The 23,833-nt window shown below is 38.7% G+C and overlaps 1 protein-coding gene across 12 annotated transcripts in view; it reads left to right on the top strand.

Moving 5' to 3' along the window:
• PPHLN1 (periphilin 1) overlaps positions 1–23,833 on the top strand; it is a 142,171-nt gene that overhangs the window by 36,409 nt on the left and 81,929 nt on the right. For 10 of the 12 annotated variants that reach the window (XM_032646022.1, XM_032646021.1, XM_032646013.1 and 7 more), the window contains one exon: positions 22,524–22,735. In XM_032646022.1, the coding sequence (XP_032501913.1) occupies positions 22,524–22,735 (212 nt within the window). The remainder of the gene's footprint in view (positions 1–22,523; positions 22,736–23,833) is intronic. The other 2 variants (XM_032646023.1, XM_032646017.1) reach the window with 1 other exon arrangement.

Below are 23,833 nucleotides of genomic sequence, written 5' to 3'. Positions count from 1 at the left end.
ATTTTTTTCTGATGCAGTTTCTGAAGTGATGCTGTGTTCTTTTTATTGCATCCTGTTAGGTTGCACATGCTGTTGATTTGTCCCCTTATTAGTATTGTTGTCTTTTATCACTTGATTAAGATGTGGCCTGTGAAATTTCTTCACTGAGAAGTTAGCCTCCTCCCTTAAAGTTAGTGTTTGTGGGGAGATACTTTGAAAGTATGTGATTATGCCATTCTTCATCCCACTTTCAACCCCTAGTTTTAGCATCCATTGATGTTTCTTGCCTGAATTAATTATTAATGAGATGCTTTTAAATGGGTGATTCTGTAATTAGGTGCTTCTTTCTATATTTATTATGCAGGCATTCTGTTGTGAGAAGAGCTTTCTCTTCTCTCCACCAGCCCCTTTAAAAAACAAACAAAACTTTGTTCTTTGTGGTATAATCTGTTGCCACTATTATTTTGATGCCCGAATTTGGCCAGTGTGAATCCCTTCAAAGTAACTTCTGTGTTTTCTTTTAAAAATATTTTGTTGTGGTAGAATATATATGACATAAAATATGCCATTGTAACCATTTTCAGTTATACAATTCACTGGCATTAATTACATTTACAGTGTTGTACAACCATCTCCACTATTTCCAAAACTTTTTTTTTTTTTTTTTTTTGCGGTACGCGGGCCTCTCACTGTTGCGGAGCTGCGGACGCGCAGGCTCAACGGCCATGCCTCACGGGCCTAGCCGCTCCGCGGCATGTGGAATCTTCCCGGACTGGGGCACGAACCCATGTCCCGTGCATCAGCAGGTGGACTCTCAACCACTGCGCCACCAGAGAAGCCCTGGATAATGTCCACTTTTGATGTACAAAATTTTTAAATTTGATAAAATCTAATGTATCTATTTTTCCTTTTGTTGCTAATGTTTTTGTGTCATGTAAGAATTTATTGCCAAATTAAGATGACCTGTGTTGTTTTGACTTATCTACCTCATTTTTTTGATTATTTCTGCTGAAAGATGTTCATGGTCCTTTTTATACTTTCCCTGCCCTGACCCTAAAATCAGCAATTTCTCTAAGGAACACAGGTTCTCTTTAGTGGAGAGTGGTTTTTTATAACCAAGATCTGGACACTAGGTGCGTGCATGTATGCACGCGCACACACACACACACACACACGCACACCTTTACATCTGTATTTAATTTTTACAGTATTTACATATATGAGTTCATGGCAGTATCTTTTCCATATTTTACCCTGCTTCTTCATCAGTGAGAAACCTGGCTTCCATTTGTTGGTAGAGACAGTCCTCCATGGCTCTCTTGCACTCCTACACATCTGGCCGAGTTACACCAGGAGTGCAAGGCCCTGATCACTTTTTATCCATATTATTTCTCAGAGCTGAGTGTGTAATGAGCAAGCACTCTTGAAGGATAAGGTAATATCACCCTTTGTGTCAAAGAGCAGTCTTGCTTATTGCTTGGGGTAAAAATAGTGGTTTTTTACTTGGGTTCCCCAAGTTCAGTGTTCCTTGGTTATGAACCAAACCCATGACATGTGCATCCACCTGGGCTCATATCATATCATCCCTGTGGGACTTGGGACCTGGGGAAACTGACACAAATGTGCCAGTGCTTATGTTGTTTGCTATGCTGATGTATTAAGTACTTTGTCTCTGACCCAAGAGTCTTGTGTCTTCTGCAGGCATCCATGAAACAGTAACAGTCTAACTCATTAGCTTGTAAATAGAGTAAAATCTGACCTCAGACCTGAAACCAGCACCCTCAATATATTTGCTTACATTCCTGTACATAGTTAATCCTCTGACCCTGTCGGTCTTTCTTCTCATACTCCCCAGCACCTTCCTTTTGCAGATTGCCATCACTGGCTGCTACTGGGGTGCCTTGCTTTCACACCATCTTCCACAGGTCTGTTACTGGCAGTGGAACGTTCTGTTTTATGTGTTTCATATTGTAGCACATTACGTACTTTATAAATCTAGCGTGTGTGTGTGTGTGTGTGTGTGTGTGTGTATTAGTGGTTTATATTCAAATATGTTTTATTAATGGGACTGTGGAATCACTGGAAGCAACTGGATGAAATAACAGCTAACAGAGGAAAAGAGAATGTATCAAGTTTTCTATCATCCTCATGCAACAACCCCCACCCCCGACTTGTCACTTTCTTCTTTTTTTTTAATATCTTTATTGGAGTATAATTGCTTTACAATGTTGTGTTAGTTTCTTCTGTACAACAAGGTGAATCAGCTATATGTATACATATGTCCCCATATCCCCTCCCTCACTTTCTTATTTAATAGAGCCACATACCTGGTAATTTGTCTACATTTCAAGTATATCATTGCCTACTAATCTTGGTTCTGTATTTACTCAGTGATTATATTATCTATTTGTTCAAAACACACTTGTAGATGAAATTCAGAATATGTTAGGATTTTTTTTCATTTTGTATTCAAGGAACATGTCATACTTTATTGATTTAGATAGAATGACGTTATTTTTAACAGTCACTTTTCCCCCTGTACTTATGGGGTCTTATAATAAACCTTAGGATGGAATTTATTTAAAGTACTAAATAATATCTAAAAATATGGAACAAGAGTGTCACCAAGTGGTCAGTATACTTTATTTTTAAATACTGTATTTTTTTCCTGCATTCACATATGGAAAATTTTGATTTAGTTAAGTATTTCATACATATTGATTTTTTTTAAAAGAGTAGATTTAATTTTTAATTTTATTATAGCTATTTTATCTTCTTAGGTGATAATCTGATGGAGAAAAATACTGTATAATATCTTTTTTTCTTTTTTAAAAATAATTAATTAATTAATTTATGGCTGTGTTGGGTCTTCGTTTCTGTGTGAGGGCTTTCTCCAGTTGCGGCAAGCGGGGGCCACTCTTTTTTTTTTTTGCGGTATGCGGGCCTCTCACTGCTGTGGCCTCTCCCGTTGCCAAGCACAGGCTCCGGACGCACAGCCTCAGGGGCCATGGCTCACAGGCCCAGCCGCTCCGTGGCATGTGGGATCTTCCCGGACCAGGGCACGAACCCGTGTCCCCTGCATCGGCAGGCGGACTCTCAACCACTGCGCTACCAGGGAAGCCCTGGGGGCCACTCTTTTTTTTTTTTTTTTTTGGCAGTACACGGGCCTCTCATTGTTGTGGCCTCTCCCGTTGCGGAGCACAGGCTCCGGACGTGCAGGATCAGCGGCCATGGCTCACGGGCCCAGCCGCTCCGCGGCACGTGGGATCTTCCCGGACCGGGGCACGAACCCGTGTCCCCTGCATCGGCAGGCGGACTCTCAACCACTGCACCACCAGGGAAGCCCCCGGGGGCCACTCTTAATAGCGGTGCTCCGGCCTCTCACTTCCGCGGCCTCTCCCGTTGCGGAGCACAGGCTCCAAACGCGCAGGCTCAGTAGTTGTGGCTCATGGGCCTAGCTGCTCTGTGGCATGTGGGATCTCCCCAGACCAGGGCTCGAACCCATGTCCCCCGCATTGGCAGGCAGACTCCCAAACACTGCGCCACCAGGGAAGCCCCATCTTTTTCTATTTAGTTCAGGGTTACAAATGTTTATTGAGTGTTTACTATGTGTAGGCCACTGTGTTTGTATCACTGACTTACAGTCTAGGTAGTGAAATAGATGCACAAGTACATAGCATAATATAATATGTGCTGAAGTTTCATCAAGTGCTGAAGACAAATAAGCACTTATCCTGTACTGAGGTTTTATTAAAAGTTTCTGGTAGGGGTGGATAATTTGAACAGAACCTGAAGGAAAAGTAAGAGTTAATCAGAAAAAGAGTAACAGGGACCATATTCCTGCAAAGGGAAGAGCATGAGCAAAGCTGTGTAAAGCATGATGTGTAGAGCTATTAATAGGTGATTATGTAAGAGCTGGGGAACTGTGGATTAAACTATAACTAAGAAGTCTGGGTTTTATTCTGTTAACTGTGGGGAACTACTGAAAAATTTTAGCTTGGTAGAAAGGGGGGGGCTACAGTAATGCAGTCAGGTTGTAGCTTGTCTTCAGTGTAGGGGATGACTTTTAAAGATGGCACTAGGGCTTCCCTGGTGGCGCAGTGGTTAAGAATCCGCCTGCCAATGCAGGGGACACGGGTTCGAGCCCTGGTCCAGGAAGATCTCACATGCTGCGGAGCAACTAAGCTTGTGCGCCACAACTGCTGAGCCTGTGCTCCAGAGCCCGCAAGCCACAACTCTTGAAGCCCGGGCGCCTAGAGCCCGTGCCCTGCAACAAGAGAAGCCACGCAATGAGAAGCCCACACACCGTAGCGAAGAGTAGCCACTGCTCACTGCAACTAGAGAAAGCCTGCGCACAGCAACAGAGACCCAATGCAGCCAAAAATAAATAAATTAAAAAAAAATAAAGATGGCACTAGAGATAGAATAAGAAACCATGAATATCTTAATTGGAGAAAGGGAGTTAGGGGTGGAGGAAAAGGGTTAAATTTGATAAATGCTTAGGAAGTGAAAAATCAGCAAGATGTGGTTGTTGGATGTGAGAATAAAGAAGAGGGGAATATCCGGAGTCCGGGCGGCGTCCGGCATGGGAGCCGGGGGACCACGATGGTAAAGAAGTGGAAAGGCCGTGTTGTGATCGACTCAGACACGGAAGACAACGACAGCGATGAGAACCTGGATCAGGGGACACAGGTTCGATCCCTGGTCCGGGAGGATCCCACATGCCGTGGAGCAACTAAGCCCGTGCGCCACAACTACTGAGCCTACGCTCTAGAGCCTGAGGGCCACAACTACTGAAGCCCGCGTGCCACAACTACTGAAGCCCGTGCGCCTAGAGCCCATGCTCTGCAACAAGAGAAGCCACCACAACGAGAAGCCCGCGCACCGCAACAAAGAGTAGTCGCCGCTCGCTGCAACTAGAGAAAGCCCACGCACAGCAATGAAGACCCAATGCAGCCAAAAATCAATAAATAAAATAAATAAATTTATTTAAAAAAAGAAAAAAGAGGGGACTATCTGCATTTTTTGTTTGTTTACTGTGTGTGTAATAATACCATTATCTGAGATTGGCAGTATAGGAGGAATGGTTTCAAGGGAGGAGCTGCATTCAAAATTGAGGTTGTCCAAGGAGAAGGTATAGTTAGACAAGAGCAGTGGACTAAGGTCAGAACCCTAGGGAACACTTTTATGGAAGTGGTGGAAAATAAAGCTTTTTAAAACGATATTATGGGTCACCGATGTCTAATGCAACTGAGTATTTCAGTGATATAAAGATTAAAATATCTCTTGGGTTTGGCAGTGTCAGGATGAATGACATGTGAAGGGGCTAGATTCAGCCTGGGTGGATAACTTTTTAAAAAATACTTAACTGGGATGGAAAGTAGGCAGTGTTGTTAGCTGGAGAAGGACACTGGCTAAAGGGAGATCACCTAAAACCTTTTTTTAGCTGATCAGTAATTTGAGCATATTTATAGGTTGAAGGGAAAGAGAGGTTGAAGATACAAGACAGAAAAGGGAAAACTGATTAAGCAGGTGAATGAGGACGAGGATGAACACCATTGATAGAAGGGCTAACTTTTTTTTTTTTTTTAGGTAGCTGTGGTGTGGCATCCTGACAGATAGTTTTGTTATTTTAACTAACTTTTATTGGAGTATAGTTGATTTACAGTGTTGTATTAACTTCTGCTGTAAGGCAAGGAGAATCAGTTATACATATATCCACTCTTTTAGATTCTTTTCCATTATAGGTCATTACAGAGTTTGAGTGGAGTTCCCTGTGCTATACAGTAGGTTCTTACTAGTTATCTGTTTTATATATAGTAGTGTGTATATGTTAATCCCAATCTTCCAATTTAAGAAGGTCTAACTTTTAATGGTGGGGAGGAGAGAGTTATATACCAAGAAAGGAAGGACAAAATTAGGGGTGGGCAGATGAAGGCAAATTGGGGGAGACGGGTGTGGGCTAGCAGCTGACGTAGTTCATGCCTAAAGATTGCTGTATTTTTCAGTATGTAAGGTAACTCATTGAGAGTGAAAAGTTTGGTGCTAGGTTAAAGGACTTGGGGAGAATTATCAGCATATAGGATACTTGCTGGCATGAATGGGAGATTGGGCTCACTAATGATAAATAAAAATATTACTAGTGGAGTTGAAGGCACAGTGGAAGTCAGAGACCATGTATCCAAAGGGGGACCAATCTGTAGGCTTGTGTAATTTCTCTAGGATATGGCAACCCAACTGTATCAGTGAAAAAAATCACAGATTTTGGAATTAACTCAGGCTTTGGGTTGCCTTAGATGATGTATCAGAATTGCCAGGAGGGAAAGTTAGTGGTTTTCATAAAGTATTTCAAACACTAATTTAGGCTGGAAGCACAATAAGAATGGGGTTCATGGATTGCTAGGAAATATAGGAGACTTAAGGTATCCATGAGGTGTAGGTGGAGTTATTGTAGGAGTGAGAATACTGAAGGATAAGACATTGTGATAAGAATGCAGTATTGGATTCTGATGAAGAGCACCTCTGGGTAATAAGTGGCAAGGTTTTGGATTTCAGGGAGTGCCTAAGTATTGTGAAGAGGTAGGAGGTGGTCAAGGAATTGCTACCGTGCTGCACAGATGATCCACATGAATTCTGAAAGTCACTCATGATGTGGATAGGATATGTTACAGTGCAGACTGTGTCATTGAGTTAAAGGCTTTAGGAAATGTGGGAAAATTCCCAGAAGGTTGGTAATATAGGCAATGTGGTGTTACAGTGGGAAGCCGTTACTTTAAATAAGGAGTTGTCGGGCCCTTTCTCCCTTTTCTTAGAGGATGGAGGATTTAGAACATAACCCTGTGCCCCATATACCTCAGGAGCTTGAGGTAAAGTCATCAATGTGCACTTATTACTCAGGAGTTTGAGGGGAGATAGTATTTGTGTTCTATTGCCAGGTTTCAGTTAAAGGGAGTTGGAGGGATTGGTTTATGAAGAAGCTGATATGAAAACATTACAAGATTGACTCAGATTACTATATTTTTGTTACGTGAGTGAAACAAATACAGTTATTAAGCATAAAGTACTTGTAATACTTACAGGTGAGTAGTTAACATATTTGTTTATCTGTGGTAATAATGCCCCTGTCTATCAATGGCAGTAACTCATGTGCCTACGGTGGCCAGTTAGGGAATGTAAACGAATGCCAAGGGTCAGATTGGAGCAGCTGCTACCTGGTACCAGCTGATCTTTGCTGTTTAATAATATAAGGCCACTGTGGCCTGCTTCAAAAGAAGTCAGAAATCCAGATTTTTAAAAAATGTTAGATCTCTTGATTTTTCAGTGTTCACAGCTAATTCAAACAAGGGTTTGTGATCTCTGGAGTAGGGTAATAATCTGGGATTCCGAAATGAAGAGCATGTAAAAGCAGCTGTCTCATAATGGCGTTTCTCAATCCTGGCTGTACTCTGAATTAGGTGTAAAGCTTTTTTTAAAAAAAAAAAATACTCCATAATTCCTGGTCCTCACACTTGGTGATCTGATGTAATTGGTCTTGGGTGGAACCTGTGCATCAGTATTTTTAAAAAGCTCATCAGATGTTCTAATGTGAAGCTAGACTTGAGAACCGTTGATCTAATAGGTAGTATGGCTCGACAACAGTCCAGAAACTGGGGGATCATGTTAACAGTGACTTCTTGGCACCTTCTCTCATTTGTGCTAACTTCATCTTGAATCTTTTATTTTTGACAGCAGTTACTCCCTTTGCTTATGTTTCTAAAACTTGTGTTCATAAGAATTGCTTAGGAGCTCATTAAAAATGAAGATTACCAGTCTTCATCTCAAGAGATTCTGATTCAGTAAATGGAGCCTTAGAATCTGAATCATCTGTATTTTTCACAGGCCCCCTGGATGATTGTGATGCAGAGGGTCTGAGGACTGAAGTTTGAGAATCTCTGACCTGTACTGTCTGTTGCTGATGGCAGACAAATCTGTATCTCTGGCCTTGGCTTGTTTTCTGAGCTCAATATTTCCACATCCAACTGCCTATTAGACACATTTTCACTTGGGAATCCCAGAGTTTTCATTGAAAACTTTTAATTTCATCATTCTTGAAAAGACTTCAACCTCTTCTTCACACATCTTAGGCATGTAGGTAGACTACTTTTCCCAGCCTTCCTTCCAGCTAGGTGTGGCCATGTAACTATTTATCTCCAGAATAATGTGAGTAGGAGTTCTGTTTCTACACATGTTCTTCCACATGCATTTACCTTTTCCCATGTTGCAGGGTGGACCCTGGAATGCAATGGCAGCAGGCATGTGACCTTGGAAGCCACATGTTGAAGTAGCAGAGTGGTCAGCCAGGGTTCTTGGATGATGCATGGAGCAGAGTCTCTCACCTTGGAAGGCCTGGCCTAGCCTGTTTCTTGGTGGTTAGATAGACTTCTTTTGTGTAATGACTCAACATTACATTTTTTGGTATTTTTGTTATAGCAAGTTAGGAACGTTTTCCTTAATAACGTTAGGCACTGTTTTAGGTGTCAGTGATCAAATTGTGAATAACACAGAAAAGATCTATATTCTAGTTGGGAGATCTCAGCCCATATCTCATTCCCAGATTACTTTTAACTGTAAAGAAGTGGTTTTGTGGAAAGAACTCTGCACTGGGTCCCCAAACTTCTCATCTCAACTCTGGTATAAGACAGTTACTTGATTTTGGGGTAGTATAGAATAGAAAGTAATGTGGGAAATCCCTTAGCTTAAGTAACAGTACCTCTCGTTCTCTTGTTCCACATTTAAAAACAGATATTTGAGGTCTGCACTTAACTTATTCTTAACCCTGCTCTACTAGTTACCAAGCTGCTTTCTCTAAATGATTCCTGAAAATTTAATTCCTTTTTGAAGTTCTTGTTGACAAGAAATGAAGTAGCCAGTATTTTGTGTGAAGTATTTCTGAGTGTTGAATGTGGGAAGGAAAGAAAGATGAGGTCCTGAATAAGAAGTAAAAGGCTTTCTTTCTCCCCCTTGTTCCCTCCCATTGTATCTTTGCCTGATTTTTACTCTCAACCAGTAAACATAGGTCTGCTGAAACTGAGAGGTTGATCACAATTTGTCCAGCTTGGTGTGAGGGGTGGAATTAGTTTGGGGGTGTATATTAACAGGTGAGAATCCTGAACTTTTTAAGTCTGCTTTTGAAACCAGCATTCAAGGTAATTATAGTGTCGATTGCCCCAGGTTCACATTTTGAGAAACAGTGCCTTGTAGCATGTTAGTTCTTCCCATCTTCCGTTCTCTAGGTGACTTTGCCCCCTATATATATGTCCAGCATTATGGCTGAAACGTTTGTGACACAGCCAAAGATGCTGTCCTAGCTCTCAAGTTATATACTTTTTTGATAATAAAAATGATCAGTTCTGTTAAATATATGGTTTTTTTGGGGAGGCCTCATAGTAAGCATTCTAGTTGTACTTATATTTCTTCTCTTTTTTGATTGGATTCATTATATATGTTGATATCCTCGTTTTCAACATAGCTAGAAACTTTAGAGTTTGAAGGCTTTTGATGTAAGTTTTCTTTGTGCAGTAAATGGAACTTCGTCTTACTTGCAGTGCAGAGTTACACCCTGTGAATTATGGAATGACAATTAAAATGTGCTCAAGTTCCCAGTATCATGTTGCTGTGTTTAGCACGCTTCAGGGGCATCTTTAAACAAAATTCTTTCTTAAAATCAGGATGATACTTGCACAAAGAAAATTATACTAGTTGATATTAATTGAATTTTATAGCTAATCATGAGTGTTGGGACTAACGCACTTTAAAAGACAAAAGTATGAATAAAGCTGTGATACTTATTCAATCGATTCTTTTAACTTTTTTTGGACAAACTAATGATAAACTATAGAGATTTTATGTTTTGCATTTTCAGTACTAAATGACAGTTGTATATGTGGGTTTGTTTTAATTTGTACCATTCTTCAGGAGACAGTTCTGTATTTAAGAATGTTTAACTTAAATTTATTTTACTTACGTGATTTTAAATACTTAGATTTTCTTGTTAAAACGGGATTTTTACATCTGAAATAATTTTAAGGAGTCTTAATTAGTGATCAAGAAGACAGAAATCTCTAAGTATTTCAAATAGAGGGTTAGTCATTAGCAGTTCAGGGTCAACCTAAGGGAAATTAGGTCATATGAAGCCAGGCTAGTCTACTTCCAGTTCACCCTGCTCGTTGTGTAACCCTTAGGAAGATCTTTATATCCTAATTCTGTGAAGCCATCAGAATTATTTCTCAGCTTTTCATCCTCTCAACTACTGCTTCTGAAATTGGCAGATATATAAAAGCAAAAGCAGCCCAAAAAAGACAGGCTCAGCAGTCTGGGCTTCCTACTTCTCTTGTACTTTGGATCCATAGTTCTTTACTGTGTTTTTAGCTCTCTGATGGCTCTGAGCAGATTACTAAAAAACAAATCTTTTGTCCAGTTTCTCTAGATTTTTTTCAGCAGTCAAGTTAGAATTATTTAGTTCCCCATTTTTGGACGTAGAAGTATTTCTTAAATGTAGTAGTAGTATTTTATTGAAGTAGCAAAAATCGAGGTGAGCCTTGAAGTAATGGTATCTTTAGGTCAAACTCTATGAAACAGAAATATTTAAAAAATGATATGTCAAAGATTTTATTAGTAGAAAATATCTATTAAATATATGGTACAGAGTAAAACCATGAGTGAGTTTACAGAAATACAAGCTGTTAAAGCAAGGGCAATGGAAGACTTAACATTTTTCTGTTAATAATTATTTTGTGAGCTTCCCTGGTGGCGCAGTGGTTGAGAGTCCGCCTGCCGATGCAGGGAACATGGGTTCGTGCCCCGGTCCGGGAAGATCCCACATGCCGTGGAGCGGCTAGGCCCGTGAGGCATGGCCGTTGAGCCTGCGCGTCAGCAGCTCCACAACAGTGAGAGAGAGGCCTGTGTACCGCAAAAAAAAAAAAAAAAAGTTATTTTGTGTTTGCTTATTCATTAGTCATTTGATAACATTTAGCTGCATACATACAGTAGCAGGCACCAAAGATTTAAGAAAAACTATGGGAGACAAAAAAAAATCTTTAAATTTTATATTTTGTTATAAAGGATTATTTTTTTAAATGTTTTATCTATAAAAGATTGTCTTCGAATCTGTGCACTATTCTGCAGGTCAGGTGAAGAGAATCATATTTGGAAATAATGTTGAAGGTTAAGAATTGCTTTGTTAAGGTATAGCATTTTTCTGAATAATGGAAAAATAAATAGCAACAAAATATAAGTTGGATTATTTCTTGGTCAAGACATATTATAAGGTTTGCCTTTGCAGAGAGAATATCCTGAGGTGGAGGAAGCTAATCATGTTTTACTGATTTCTTGGTGATCCTCTGAGAAGATTACCTGACACCACGTTGGTAGTTGAACTTGACAAGGCTGCCTTCTCTTGGGTTTGGCGAGTAATGCTATGCTGTTCGGGTGTTTGAAATAAATCTTTAAAATATAATAATGATTTTTAGATAGTAGTTGGTCTTACAATTTGTTTTCCCTTAAAATAAATATTAAAAATGAAAATTCTTTTCTCGAAGATGAAAGTTCTGTTTGCTTTCTTATTTTTTATTTTTATTTTTGGCGGTTCGCGGGCCTCTCACTGTTGTGGCCTCCCCCGTTGCGGAGCACAGGCTCCGGACACACAGGCTTAGCAGCCATGGCTCACGGACCTAGCTGCTCTGCTGCATGTGGGATCTTCCCGGACCGGGGCATGAACCCGTGTCCCCTGCATCGGCAGGCGGACTCTCAACCACTGCGTCACCAGGGAAGCCCCTTTTTGCTTTCTTTTAAAAATCCCTTCACATCATTTTAAGTGATAAGGAGCTAAATTTTTATATATCACATTTTTAGAGGAAAATAAACACCTTTATTTTTTTTTTGCTGCGTTGGGTCTTCGTTGCTGCGTACAGGTTTTCTCTAGTTGTGGCGATCGGGGGCTACTCTTTGTTGCAGTGCTTGGGCTTCTCATAGCAGTGGCTTCTCTTGTGGAGCACCGGCCCTAGAGTGCATGGGCTTCAGTAGTTGTGGCTTGCAGGCACTAGAGTGCAGGCTCAGTAGTTGTGGTGCACGGGCTTGTTGGCTCTGCGGCATGTGGGATCTTCCCGGACCAGGGATCGAACCTGTGTCCCCTGCATTGGCAGATGGATTCTTAACCACTGCGCCACCAGGGAAGTCCCAATAGCTTTCTTTTTCATAGACACTTATTAGAGCATAAAACATACATAAAGTACACAAATCAAGGTGTATAGCTCAGTGTTAACCGTAAGTGTAACCACATCCAGGTTAAGAAATAGAACATTACTTGCATCCCAGAAGCTTCTTCATGCTCCTATTCATAACTCCTATAGAGTTATTTTCTTCTTCCTCTCCAAAGGTGATCATTATTCTGACATAAAGCCATCTTAATAGTCAATGAGAATAATTACAGTCGTTGTGACTTGCAAAACTTTTTGTCAATACATTAAACTCTTTCAACAGAAATGTATAGGGAAGTAAAATAAATGGTAAAACTAATATTCATTTAATACACTGTAATTTATAACATTAGAAACATTGAGAGTTTGAGTTTTATTTCTTTGTAAAAAAACTTATCAAGAGTAGTTTGAACAGTGTTTGTCTTCTTGAAGCAAGCATCTTTTTTATGCCTTGGTGAATGGTCATACGTACTCCATTCTGAGTTTGGATAAGTTTCCGACATTTTATCCTTTGCATTTTCATTGTTGTGAAATTTCTCTGAGAGTTCCTTTAATTTGAATTTTTTTGTTAGCCTCACTTCCTCTGGGACATCTTCATCCTTTTTGTCACAGTCCCTTTTGTTGTTTGCCTTCAATAAGCTTGCCTTCACCACTTTCCTGAGACTGTATATCTTGAAGGCAACATTGTCAACATTCCTATGGTCACGTTTCTTCGGTAACTCCATTTATGTTCAATTTGAATTCCACTCCTACCATTGTCACTTATTTGTTTCTTGGCTGCACTTTTGTCTTTGTTGACTAATTCTCTTTCAATTATCCATTTTTATAAAATATCACGTGGGTTTATCACTGGGAACAAGAAGGCAACAAAACTACATGCTTTGTTGTCTGTGTATGAACTGAGTAACAGATGCACCGTGATTAATCCAAAAGCCTTTGAAAAATGCAGTGCGATTCGTCACTGATGATGTGCATTTGCTAGTCCTGTGGTGATTTGTGGACTGAGAGCTAGCAGCTTTGCACCCATTTATATTCCCATCCGCAACACATGTGAATTTCAGTTGTTTCACATCCTTGTCAACACTTGGTATTTTCAGTGGTTTTTTTAAAATTTGAGTTAATAAGTATGAATACTTATTATGAATTATGTAGGCATTATTCCTCTTAATCCATCATTCCCATTTTATAGATGACGAAACAGGCACAGAGAAGTTAAGTAACTGTCACACCTCTCCCATGGTAACCAAATGATGAAGCCAGGATTTGAACCCTGGCAGACTTGTTCCAGAGTCTGTGCTCTTAACTATTGGACTGTATATAAATTAAAGATTGAAAATAGAGTAGAAAATACTTTACTTGAAAATGTAACATATAATTTGAATGTTTAGAAGAGTTGAAGGAATTTTAATACTTGAAGTTAGGTATGTTATAAAGTAACATTTTAGAATTGTTAAGTGGTTCCAAGAAAGCTTTAGAATGTTTCTTCTTATTTCTTAAACTGATAGATTAAGTTTGAGTGTGTGTGTGTGTGTGTGTGTGTGTGTGTGTGCCTGCGTGGGTGCATGCACGTGTGTCTGTCTCAGGATTTCTGAACTTTGACACTATTGGCATTTTGAGCTGGGCAGTTTTTTATTGAGGGGGTCTGTCCTGTTTATTGTAGGTTGTTTAGCAGCACCCCTGACCTTTACCCACTAGATGATAGTAGTATCCCCCTGTTGTGACAGTAAAAAATGTCATGTCTTCAGATATTGCCACATGTCCTGCTTGGAGCAAAATCACTGTCACTTGAGAACCATCAATATACTAAGGCGCCTCACTTAATAGAATCCTTTTTTATCCTTGCATATATTTTGACTGTTTTTCATATTCATAATTTGGATATTTTTGCATTTAGAGTATCAGATTCTCAGAGCAGTAATAATAGTTGTACTCCTCACTTGAGTACATTAAGCATCAGGAAACTGTTTCTAGAGGTTGCTTTTCCTCTTTGAAGTATAATTACAGCTACTTAATTACTGTGGAGAATATTAGCTATCCAGATTTCTTTTTGGATTGGAAGGTTGGTGTTGGAGGGAGGTGGCTTTGAGTAATGGAAGATCAATTTTTAAAATCTAAAATAGGGAACTTAGAATATTGACATCAGAAAATATTTAGTTACATAAGTTTTTCATAATCGTCAAACTGATTTACTAAATAATTGTGAAATATTTGGTCTTCCACTTGATAAATAGGAACTATCAATCAATGAAATGAAAGAAAAAAAAACTTAACAACTAATTTCTAATTAAATAAAAATAAAAATTTAAAACTTACATTATGAAGTACTACAATCACATTATAGAAATCATCTGAAAAGAAAGGAAAAAATTCCTTGATTTTACTAGGAATAAGTTTACAGATGAAAGCACTGTTGACTTTCTGTTGAATTACATGCTTTAAAAGCTCACTGCACTCTCACATTACATTTTATGCCAAAGAAATAGAAGTAAGTGAAAGGGTTTTGTTTAGGTATAAGGTAAAAGATACAAGGTTGCTCAATTTGTCCTTGCCATATTATCTTAATTTAAAGAAAAAAAGAACAAAACAGCTAAGCCCTTGTAGTATATCCATTTTTACCTAAGTCTGGCATAAATTATAGTGGAAGACAAAAATTTAAGAAAAGACTCAGTTGTGTCATAAAACTAATGTGACATGCACCAGTGATATATATTAAGACACCCATCTTATTTATGGATTACTGGATTGTTTTGATAACCGTGACTTTTTTCTCTCAAAGAAACTCTTCTGGTTGACATTTGAAACCAAGTGCAAACTAAATTAACCAGGTGTTATGCCAAGAAAAAGAAGGAATTCAAAGTATTGTGTAGCATTTTGTAACTTTAGATTGAGCCTAGAAAAAGTGAGATTTGTACAGAATATAAATAGAGGAAGAGAGAAAGGAAACTTGTTATTTAAAGATAAGAAAGGCATTCTGACAGTCAGTGTGGACCTTGAAGTCTAACTCTGTTTTATGGACTAGAGTAGTATTTTTAGGACCAGTAAATCCCTAGCAATTTCCAGCCCAACCCAAATTGCGTATTATGATGAGGCTTATATATCCCACCCCAGTTTTCACTATTGGATGGGATCATTTGCCTATTTGATAGGAAAAAATTAAAATAACTTGAGTTATATTAAATATTTAGTGAGATGATACATTTGTCTTCCATTGATTTATCTTTATATCCTTCATCTACTTTATATTGGTGTTTTCATCTTGTTCAAAGGTTTGTCAACATTCATTAAATTATTAAAGACTAACATTTAAGATTGCCATCAGATGTTGGAATTTTCCCTTTAATTGGAAATTTGCTTTAAATCTAATTACATTTTCAACTTTAGGCTCTTTTTTTGTATGTAGTTTAAACTTGGTATTTTGATACACAGTGGTTTCTTCCTGTAGACTTATAATTATTTAGTATCTTTTAAATATATATATATATAGAGAGAGAGAGAGAGAGACAGACAGACAGACAGACAGGCAGACAGAGAGACAGGTCTTTTTCTCCTATCCCTTCCTTCCAAACATTTAGCTTTTGGTCAGCCTGAATTTGTCATGGTATGTGTTAAAGGAAAGAGAATCTATCACCCTCTTTCCCACATTGTCTCAAAGTTAGGTAAAATATTTTATAACTTGAGGATCCATGTGTTGGGGGGAAGGTTAAAAATAAGATAACGGGGCTTCCCTGGTGGCGCAGTGGTTGAGAGTCCGCCTGCTGATGCAGGGGACACGGGTTCGTGCCCCGGTGCGGGAGGATCCCACATGCCGCGGAGCGGTTGGGCCCGTGGGCCATGGCCGTTGAGCCTGCGCGTCCGGAGCCTGTGCTTCGCAGCGGGAGGGGCCACAGCAGTGAGAGGCCCGCGTACCGCAAAAAAAAAAAATAATAAAAAAAAATAAAAATAAGATAACGGATAATGAAAAGACTAAAGCTTAAAACTATAGTCATAGATACCATATTCATCGCAAAGTTGCGGTGCTTAAAGGAGTTAGGAAGTAAATTAAGATCAAAGGCCATACATGAGCAGATGAACTAATTTTTGGGTCTGTGTCTTCCTGCAGAGAATGCTCTGAGAAGTGTCACTGTAAATAAAGGTGTTTAATTTTATTAAACTCAGTGTTTCCCACAGTTGTGGCTTAGTATTTTGTGGAACATATTTTGAGAAAGGCTTTTTTATATTATAAGTAAATAAATATTAAATTTGTATATTTACAATTACATTATAAACATATAAAGTCAGGTCTCTGGTAGAAAATATGAATCAGCCAAAACATATTTCTATCATTATGTAATGAATTTGCTCTCCAAAATACAATTAAACTTCTAAAGCATAAAAATCTTGAGATATTTGCAAGGGGTAGGGTGAAAAAAATCCCCATACTTTTCTTTGTGTTCTGCGAGAAAAAGGAAGCTATAGGTAAACTTTTTATTCTTTAATAAATTGTGTTTGGAAACCTTCAGGAAGTACATACTTGACATTGGGATCAGCAAATTATAACCCATGGGCCAAATCTGACCAGCTGTCTATTTTTGTAAATAAAGTTTTATTGGAACACAGCCACACACATTGGTTTACATATCATCTGTGGCTGCTGTTGTGTTAGAGTGTTGAGGAGTTGTGATGGAGACCATATAGCCCACAAAATCTAAAATATTTGTAGTTGGACCTTTAAGCAAATGTTTGTTGACCCCTAGTCTAGCGAATGGCTATTCTGCCTACTTTTCACTTTATATGTGTTTCATCTGTGTACAGAACTCCATAACTGCCATTCTTTACATTGAATTATCCACAGTTCATCTTCTGTAAAGCAAATTGCTTGGGAAGTTAAGTGGAAGTCTTGTTCTGGAGGTTTTATTATTTTGAGTAGGTTTTAAACTCTTACAAACATGTAAGATTTCATAGTTTTTCTGAATGACAAAGCTATCAAGCGGTTGTATTGGCACGCTTAGCTAATTTCTTGAATAAGCCTTTATACTGATTTGATGGAAATCATAGTGGGGTAATACTGTCAATAGAATTAGCTAACATCTATTGAGTGCTGTGTACCAGGCCCTGTTCTAAGTGCTTTACATATAATATCTCATTTACTCCTTGCAGCTGTAAGTAGGTACTGTTATTATCCCCACCTTGTAGATGATGAAATTAAGGCATAAGGAGGTTAAGTAACTTGTTCAAGGTCATGGAGTCAGTAGTTACTTTGGGAGGGGCTTTTAGTACTTAGGAGGCTAGTTCACAGAGGGCCTTAAAAGTCTCTTTCCTTCCTCTACTACTTATGCTTCTGTTAAGTCCTATACATAGGGCTAGTGTTATATTTGAAATGTAGGTGCTGTATAATTCTATAAACGCCAAGAAAACTCTCTGACTCATCATTGTGTCCTTGGCACCAACATACGATGCCTTCACAGAGCAGTTAGAGTGATCATTGTAAATGTACATCAGATCTCTCTACTGCCTCATTCTTTGTTGGGTTCCATCCCCTCTGTTATATCTCTGCTCAGATATTACCTTCTCAGAGATGTTCTTCCTGATCATCCCATCAAAAATAACCTCCCTCACATCTCCCTTTCTTTAAACTGTCTGTCAATCTGAAATGTTGTATTTATGTCTTCTCCATTGCCCAATGAGGGCAAAGACTTGGTCTTCTAGTATGAAAGTAGAGTGGATATATTTTCTCTTGTTCTTTCCATCCATTTTCTGCAACAGGAGCCTAACTTCCAAGGGTTGAAACCACTTACCTCCCAACTCACTTGCCTCCTAATTCCTTGATTCTTGAGATGAGTTCTGGGCATACTTCTTGCTCCTTATTACCTCCTCCAAGCCACAGTTCCAGTGTCGTCTCTGAACTTCTCCATTTGTACCACCTGTCCTCATCTTTGTACTCTTTGAATTTCCAGGGCCCCATTTCTTGTTCCTGGATTATTATAGTTTCTGGCATATAGTCTTCTCCTCCATCCCTCCCTGTCCTGATTTGATGATGCTTTTAATTAACACCAGTTCTTTCTTGTGTTTTCAACTCTTTAGCTCTCCACTGGCATGGTCAAACCCTACAGCTCTTAGACGTTAGTTTGTCTAGTTCAGTCCTTCTCAAAGTTTCCTGTGCATCAGAATCACCTGGAGAGCCTTGTTAAAGCCTGGAATCCTTGGTCTCACTCCCAGAGATTCTGATTCAGTAGGTGTGGTTTGATGCCCTGAATTTGAATTTCTGTCACCTTCCCAAGGTAATGCTGATGAAGGTCTGGGGACCTGCATTTTGAGGAACACTGCTCAAATGAATACATTCCCCCAAAGGACAGATACTTTCCACTCTGCCTTAAGCATCTGTTCATGTCCTTACTTTCTTTACCTTCTATTAATGACTTCTAGAATTATGTTACTGAGGTAAAGGACTTCTGAAGAGAGATTTCTCATATTTTTTCTTCTTGAAATGAAAATTTTCCTCTTTATCCTTTTTGTGTTCTTCTCTTCTTGCCTTCAGTGCTATTCTCTTCTACTTAGTTCCTTTGTCCCATTTTTTCCTGGTGATTTTTTGGCTCCTTTTTCAGTTACCATTTTTGTGTCTTGGTTTATCAGTTTCTCCATCTATAGGAAATTAGCCTTTCCCCCCCAACTTCCAAATATGACCAAGTAAGCCCCTTTCCTCAGAGTATTGTCCCAATTCTCTTCCTTCTTCCCTCTGCCAAACTTTTTTTTTAAGAAAAGTAATAGTTTAACTCCGTTAGTAGATAGGTCGTAATTTCTTATAGTCTGATTTGGTTTCCAAAGTTTTACTGGACAGCCCACTCACTGGTCATGTGACTCTTAGGTTTTAAATATGAAGATCTGTTTCAGCCTCTGCAGTATTTGATATTAACTACATTTTCCCTTTTCAAAAATTTCTTCCTTTGTTTTTTAGTTACTGCTTTTTTAAGTTTTCACTGTTCTGACTACTTCTCTTCTTGTTTGCATAATATCCTTTAATCCTTCTCTACTTTTTCTTGAAGGTTGGAATGCTTTTCCCACCATCTAAATCTGTGCTGTTCATATGGGAGCCACTAGCTGAATGTGCCTGTTGAGCACTTAAAATGTGGCCAGTTCAGACTGAGATATTGTGTAAGTGTAAAATACACACTGGATTTTCAAGCTGTAAGATGAAAGGGAGAATATAAGCTATCTCACTAAATTTTTTAATATTGATTATATGTTGCTAATATTTTAGATATATTGGGTTAAGTAAAATATTGCTAAAATTAATTTCACCTGTTTCTCTTTACTTTTGAAATATGACTACATCATCTGTGCCTTGATTATGTTTCTCTTAGACAATATTGATCTAAATTTCACCTTTGCTTAAAGACTCCTTGGTCAGTTTTTCATCTATTAATATGTATATATGTCTCTTCTAAATTACAGTACCAGCTTTTTGGAACATTTACTCCCCATCCCCCCAATTAGATATTAAGCTTCTTCAGAGCCAGAGTAATTCCTCATAGTGCCTTTCATATATTGGGACATAGATATATAAATATGAAAAAATATGTATACATACACACATGAATAAATGACTTGGCTAATATTACCACTTTATCAAAGTAGTACCATGTACTTATGGTAGATGATGCCTATGGTGATGTTTTTGTTTAATCTGATGGTCAGTAGGAGATGTTGATGTGAAGGAGAGGAGAGACGTTGCTCTGCTCTGAGATGTTGAAATCTGACATGCACTTCCCCCATGTGTATCTAGCCACCCCAAGCCACTCTGATAGCTCTGAACTGTGCTGTTGTGATTTTACTGCCATCTGGTGTCAGGATTAGGAAACTGTAGTTCAGCATTTAATCTTTCCGTTCCCTCCAGAGAAAATAGGCAGTCTTTCCTCTCAATGTGGGCCTGTTCTTCTCCATTTCCTGAGTAAGTTATCAGGAAGAGCTCATTTACTTTCGCTGTATGAAACCTTTATTCTCCTTCTTGGAGCACTCTTTCATTGCCTTCCCTGATAACTTACTTACCTGTGCCTCATGTTTCTGTGGCCACTCTATTCTCAGCCCATTTCCTTCTCAGTGTGGCAGTTTTCTAACCCTAGATTCTGGGCCTTCTGCACTTTTTATCCTTTGTTTTCATCTATACCCAAGGCTTTTAAATACTTCTTGTTTACAGACAAATTTATAGTTATAGCCAAAAATCTCTTCTGATATTATCACCAGTATCTGTTGTTGCCTACCAAGATATTACATGAGCATCTCAAATATAGCACTGTCAAGTCTAAATGTGGATCTCCCACCCTGTCCCTATTTCTCAGTTCTATTTTTCTTATTTCAGTAATCCATCGTGGCCAGAATTCTGGGTATCATCTTGTCATCCACCATCTCTCACACTCATTAGTCAAACATTTACCTTGTCTCGTTGAGTCTACAAAACTGCACTCTTGTGCATGTTGAATTTGTGACCCTTCCCCTGCTCCCGCCTTATCTAAGTCACCACTGTCTCTTGGTTGGACTAAGTAGACTCCTAGTCTCCCTGCACACACCATTGGCTACATGTTTTATCTGTATGTTTAATATCAGCCTCTCCCACTAGCCTGAGAGTTCCGTAACGGCAGGGACTGCATGCATGGGGTTCACCATTGGGTCCCCAGTGCTGTAGTACAGTTCCTAAAATCTGTGTAATACATATATAGCTACTTACTTCAGCTCTCAGTGATATTCATATGATTCCTATAGCTTTAGTGATTGAACTTGAATATATTGGAATTTCTTTAATGCTTTATTTCAGTATTAGTATTTTGTCTGAGTTTATTTATCATAAATGAGTTTTAACTGTTTTCTACTTTTGCATAGAGAAAATTATATCTGGAAAGAGGATATAGTTTGGGTATTAATCAATTAATGACAACAACCTACTTATATATTGTGGACTACCAGTCAATATGCTGAAATTATTTTCTGAGCAGTTGAAATTTCATACAGTTGGCTCATCTTTTTACCATTCTTCTGTCTGAAGATAATGGTCTCTAATTTTAATATGGAGGTACATTTGCTAAATCTTCAATTAAAACCTGTTTGACTCCAAGTGTTCTTTTAAATAGAGGCTTGTGTCTTTTTCAAAAAAATTAATTAATTTATCTGTTTATTTTTGGCTGCGTTGAGTCTTCATTGCTGCACGGGCTTTCTCTAGTTGTGGTGAGCGGGGGCTGCTTTTTGTTGCGGTGAGTGGGCTTCTCATTGCGGTGGCTTCTCTCGTTGTGGAGCACAGGCTCTAGGCACACGGGCTTCAGTAGTTGTGGCACGCGGGCTCAGTAGTTGTGGCTCACGGGCCCTAGAGCGCAGGCTCAGTAGTTGTGGCGCACGGGCTTAGTTGCTCCGTGGCATGTGGGATCTTCCCGGACCAGGGCTTGAACCTGTGTCCCCTGCATTGGTAGGTGGATTCTTAACCACTGCGCCACCAGGGAAGTCCGAGGCTTGTGTCTTCATGGTTGTATTTAATAATTTTAATTTGCTTTACTGTTATAAAGATAGTTTTGCTTTATAAGTCTTTATTATTTGGGCTTTCTGCTTTGAGTTGATGATATTGCTTAATAAGGAAATTTAATTTATAAAAGTAAAGATGATATAAAAAGTTGGTATTTAGAGATTGGCAACAATCTGTTGTAAATTCAGAGAGCAAGGATTTTATAGGTATATACCAGGGTTTCTCAACCTTGGCATTGTTAACACTTTGGGTTGCATAGGTTTTTACTGTGTATATGTGTGGGTGTTGTCCTGGGCATTGTAGCATTTTAGGAGCATCCTGCCCCTAACCACTAGGGGCATTCCCTCCTCTCCAGTTGTAACAACAAAAGTGTCTGTAGATGTTGCTAAACTATCACGGGGGACAGCGGGGAATCACACTAGTTGAAAACCAGTGGTACTTAGAAGAGGGTAGTAGACCATGAACTGTCTCGTTGGGGAAATCTTTGGCATTCTCTAGGTGTCTTTGAGAGTATGGTAGCTGTGTGGTATGTTGTTGGTAGCAAGCAGAAGTAGAGACTATATGACTTTTTCTCATTAAAAAATTTTTGTGCTTGCTTAAAATAAAGTTACTTTTGCACTTAACCACCTGGTTCTACCCCAAACTGAAAAAATGACATAATTCACTGATAAAGTTTCATTTTGTTGACTGATTTCAGAAGTTAGGTGGTGGTAGAAAAAGGGGACATAAACTACAACACAAACAATGGTTTGTAACCAGAGCTTTTGCCATTTGTGCTTGTATATATAAAGTATAGGATATAATTAACTTATTTTATTTTTTCTTCAAAGGGGCATGAGAGATGGCTTTAGAAGAAAAAGTTTCTACTCTTCCCATTATGTGAGAGACCGGTCTCCTCATAAAAGAGACACTTCTTTTTTCAGAGAATCACCTGCAGGCCGAAAGGATTCTCCACACAGCAGATCTGGCTCCAGTGTCAGCAGTAGAAGTTACTCCCCAGAAAAAAGCAAAACTTACCCTTTCCATCAGTCTCAACATAGAAGTATGTATTATTAAGAGTTCTCCTTTTGCAACCTCCACTGATAAGAATGTATTGAGTCAGATTGCCTTATATGTGTTATAAGATATTATTTTTAACTCTTTATTTGAAAAATTTCAAACTTACAGAAAAGTTGAAAGAATAGTATAATGAATGTCATACACACACATGCACACACGCACACACACATTTTGAAACCATTTCAAATTGCAGTCTATATGACATTTCACTTCTAGTTCTTCAGCGTGGAAGAGGTTGTAATCATGTTGGAAAGTCACACACCTCCTGTATTTTCTGCTAATTCCTGAGCTGATCCAGCCTCTTTAATCTTCTGTCACTAGGGGAAATCTATTTATATTTTTCATGAAAAATATTAGTGGATCCCCCTAAATATAAGATATAGCCTTATAGAATTTAGAGCTAAAACCTACCTTAGGTTCATTCTTTCCCAACCTCCAATTTTTTTTTTTTTTTAAAGTTTGGAGTGCCTGGCCATGCATGGCATTCAGTGCGTGTCATCCTGGCCCAGTTGTTCAGTATGTGTTGGAATAAATAAATGAAGCAACTTTTCTAGGTAACGCTTTCCTGTGTTGTCATTCTAGACTCTACTACCTGCAGTTGAGCTGATTCACAAAACACTTCCTCATGCCTTCTGTATCCAGGGCACTGTGTTAGAACGATGTCCCTGTCACCAAGGAACTAGAATATATATGTGTATTTTTCCCCAACTGATAACAATTTTATCATTATGTAAATATAACATGTAAAGTATAACTTTGATATAAGGCTCATTATGTCATAAATGAGTTAACACAACATTAGCCGATCAGGGTAAGAGACTCTCACTCTGGGATGGAAGAACATGCCATGGAGGAAATGACATTTGGGCTTATCTTTTAGTTCAGACTTCTACAGGTGGAGAAGTATCTTCTAGGTAGAAGGAATTATAAGCCAATAATTTTTCTTTCCTTTTTACCTTCCTTCCTTTTAACTGTTTTTTTCAAATAATAAGGTTTTTAGTTCAACAGTCTTTGCCTCCTGCATGTTCAGAGTGATGGAAGATCACTTCAGATCATTAGATTGTCTCCATTGTAGCTGTTG

Source organism: Phocoena sinus, chromosome 10, assembly GCF_008692025.1.
Source record: "Phocoena sinus isolate mPhoSin1 chromosome 10, mPhoSin1.pri, whole genome shotgun sequence".
Taxonomy (NCBI): domain Eukaryota; kingdom Metazoa; phylum Chordata; class Mammalia; order Artiodactyla; family Phocoenidae; genus Phocoena; species Phocoena sinus.
The sequence above is the reverse complement of the archived record's forward strand: the minus strand, read 5'-3'. Positions and strand labels throughout refer to the sequence as shown.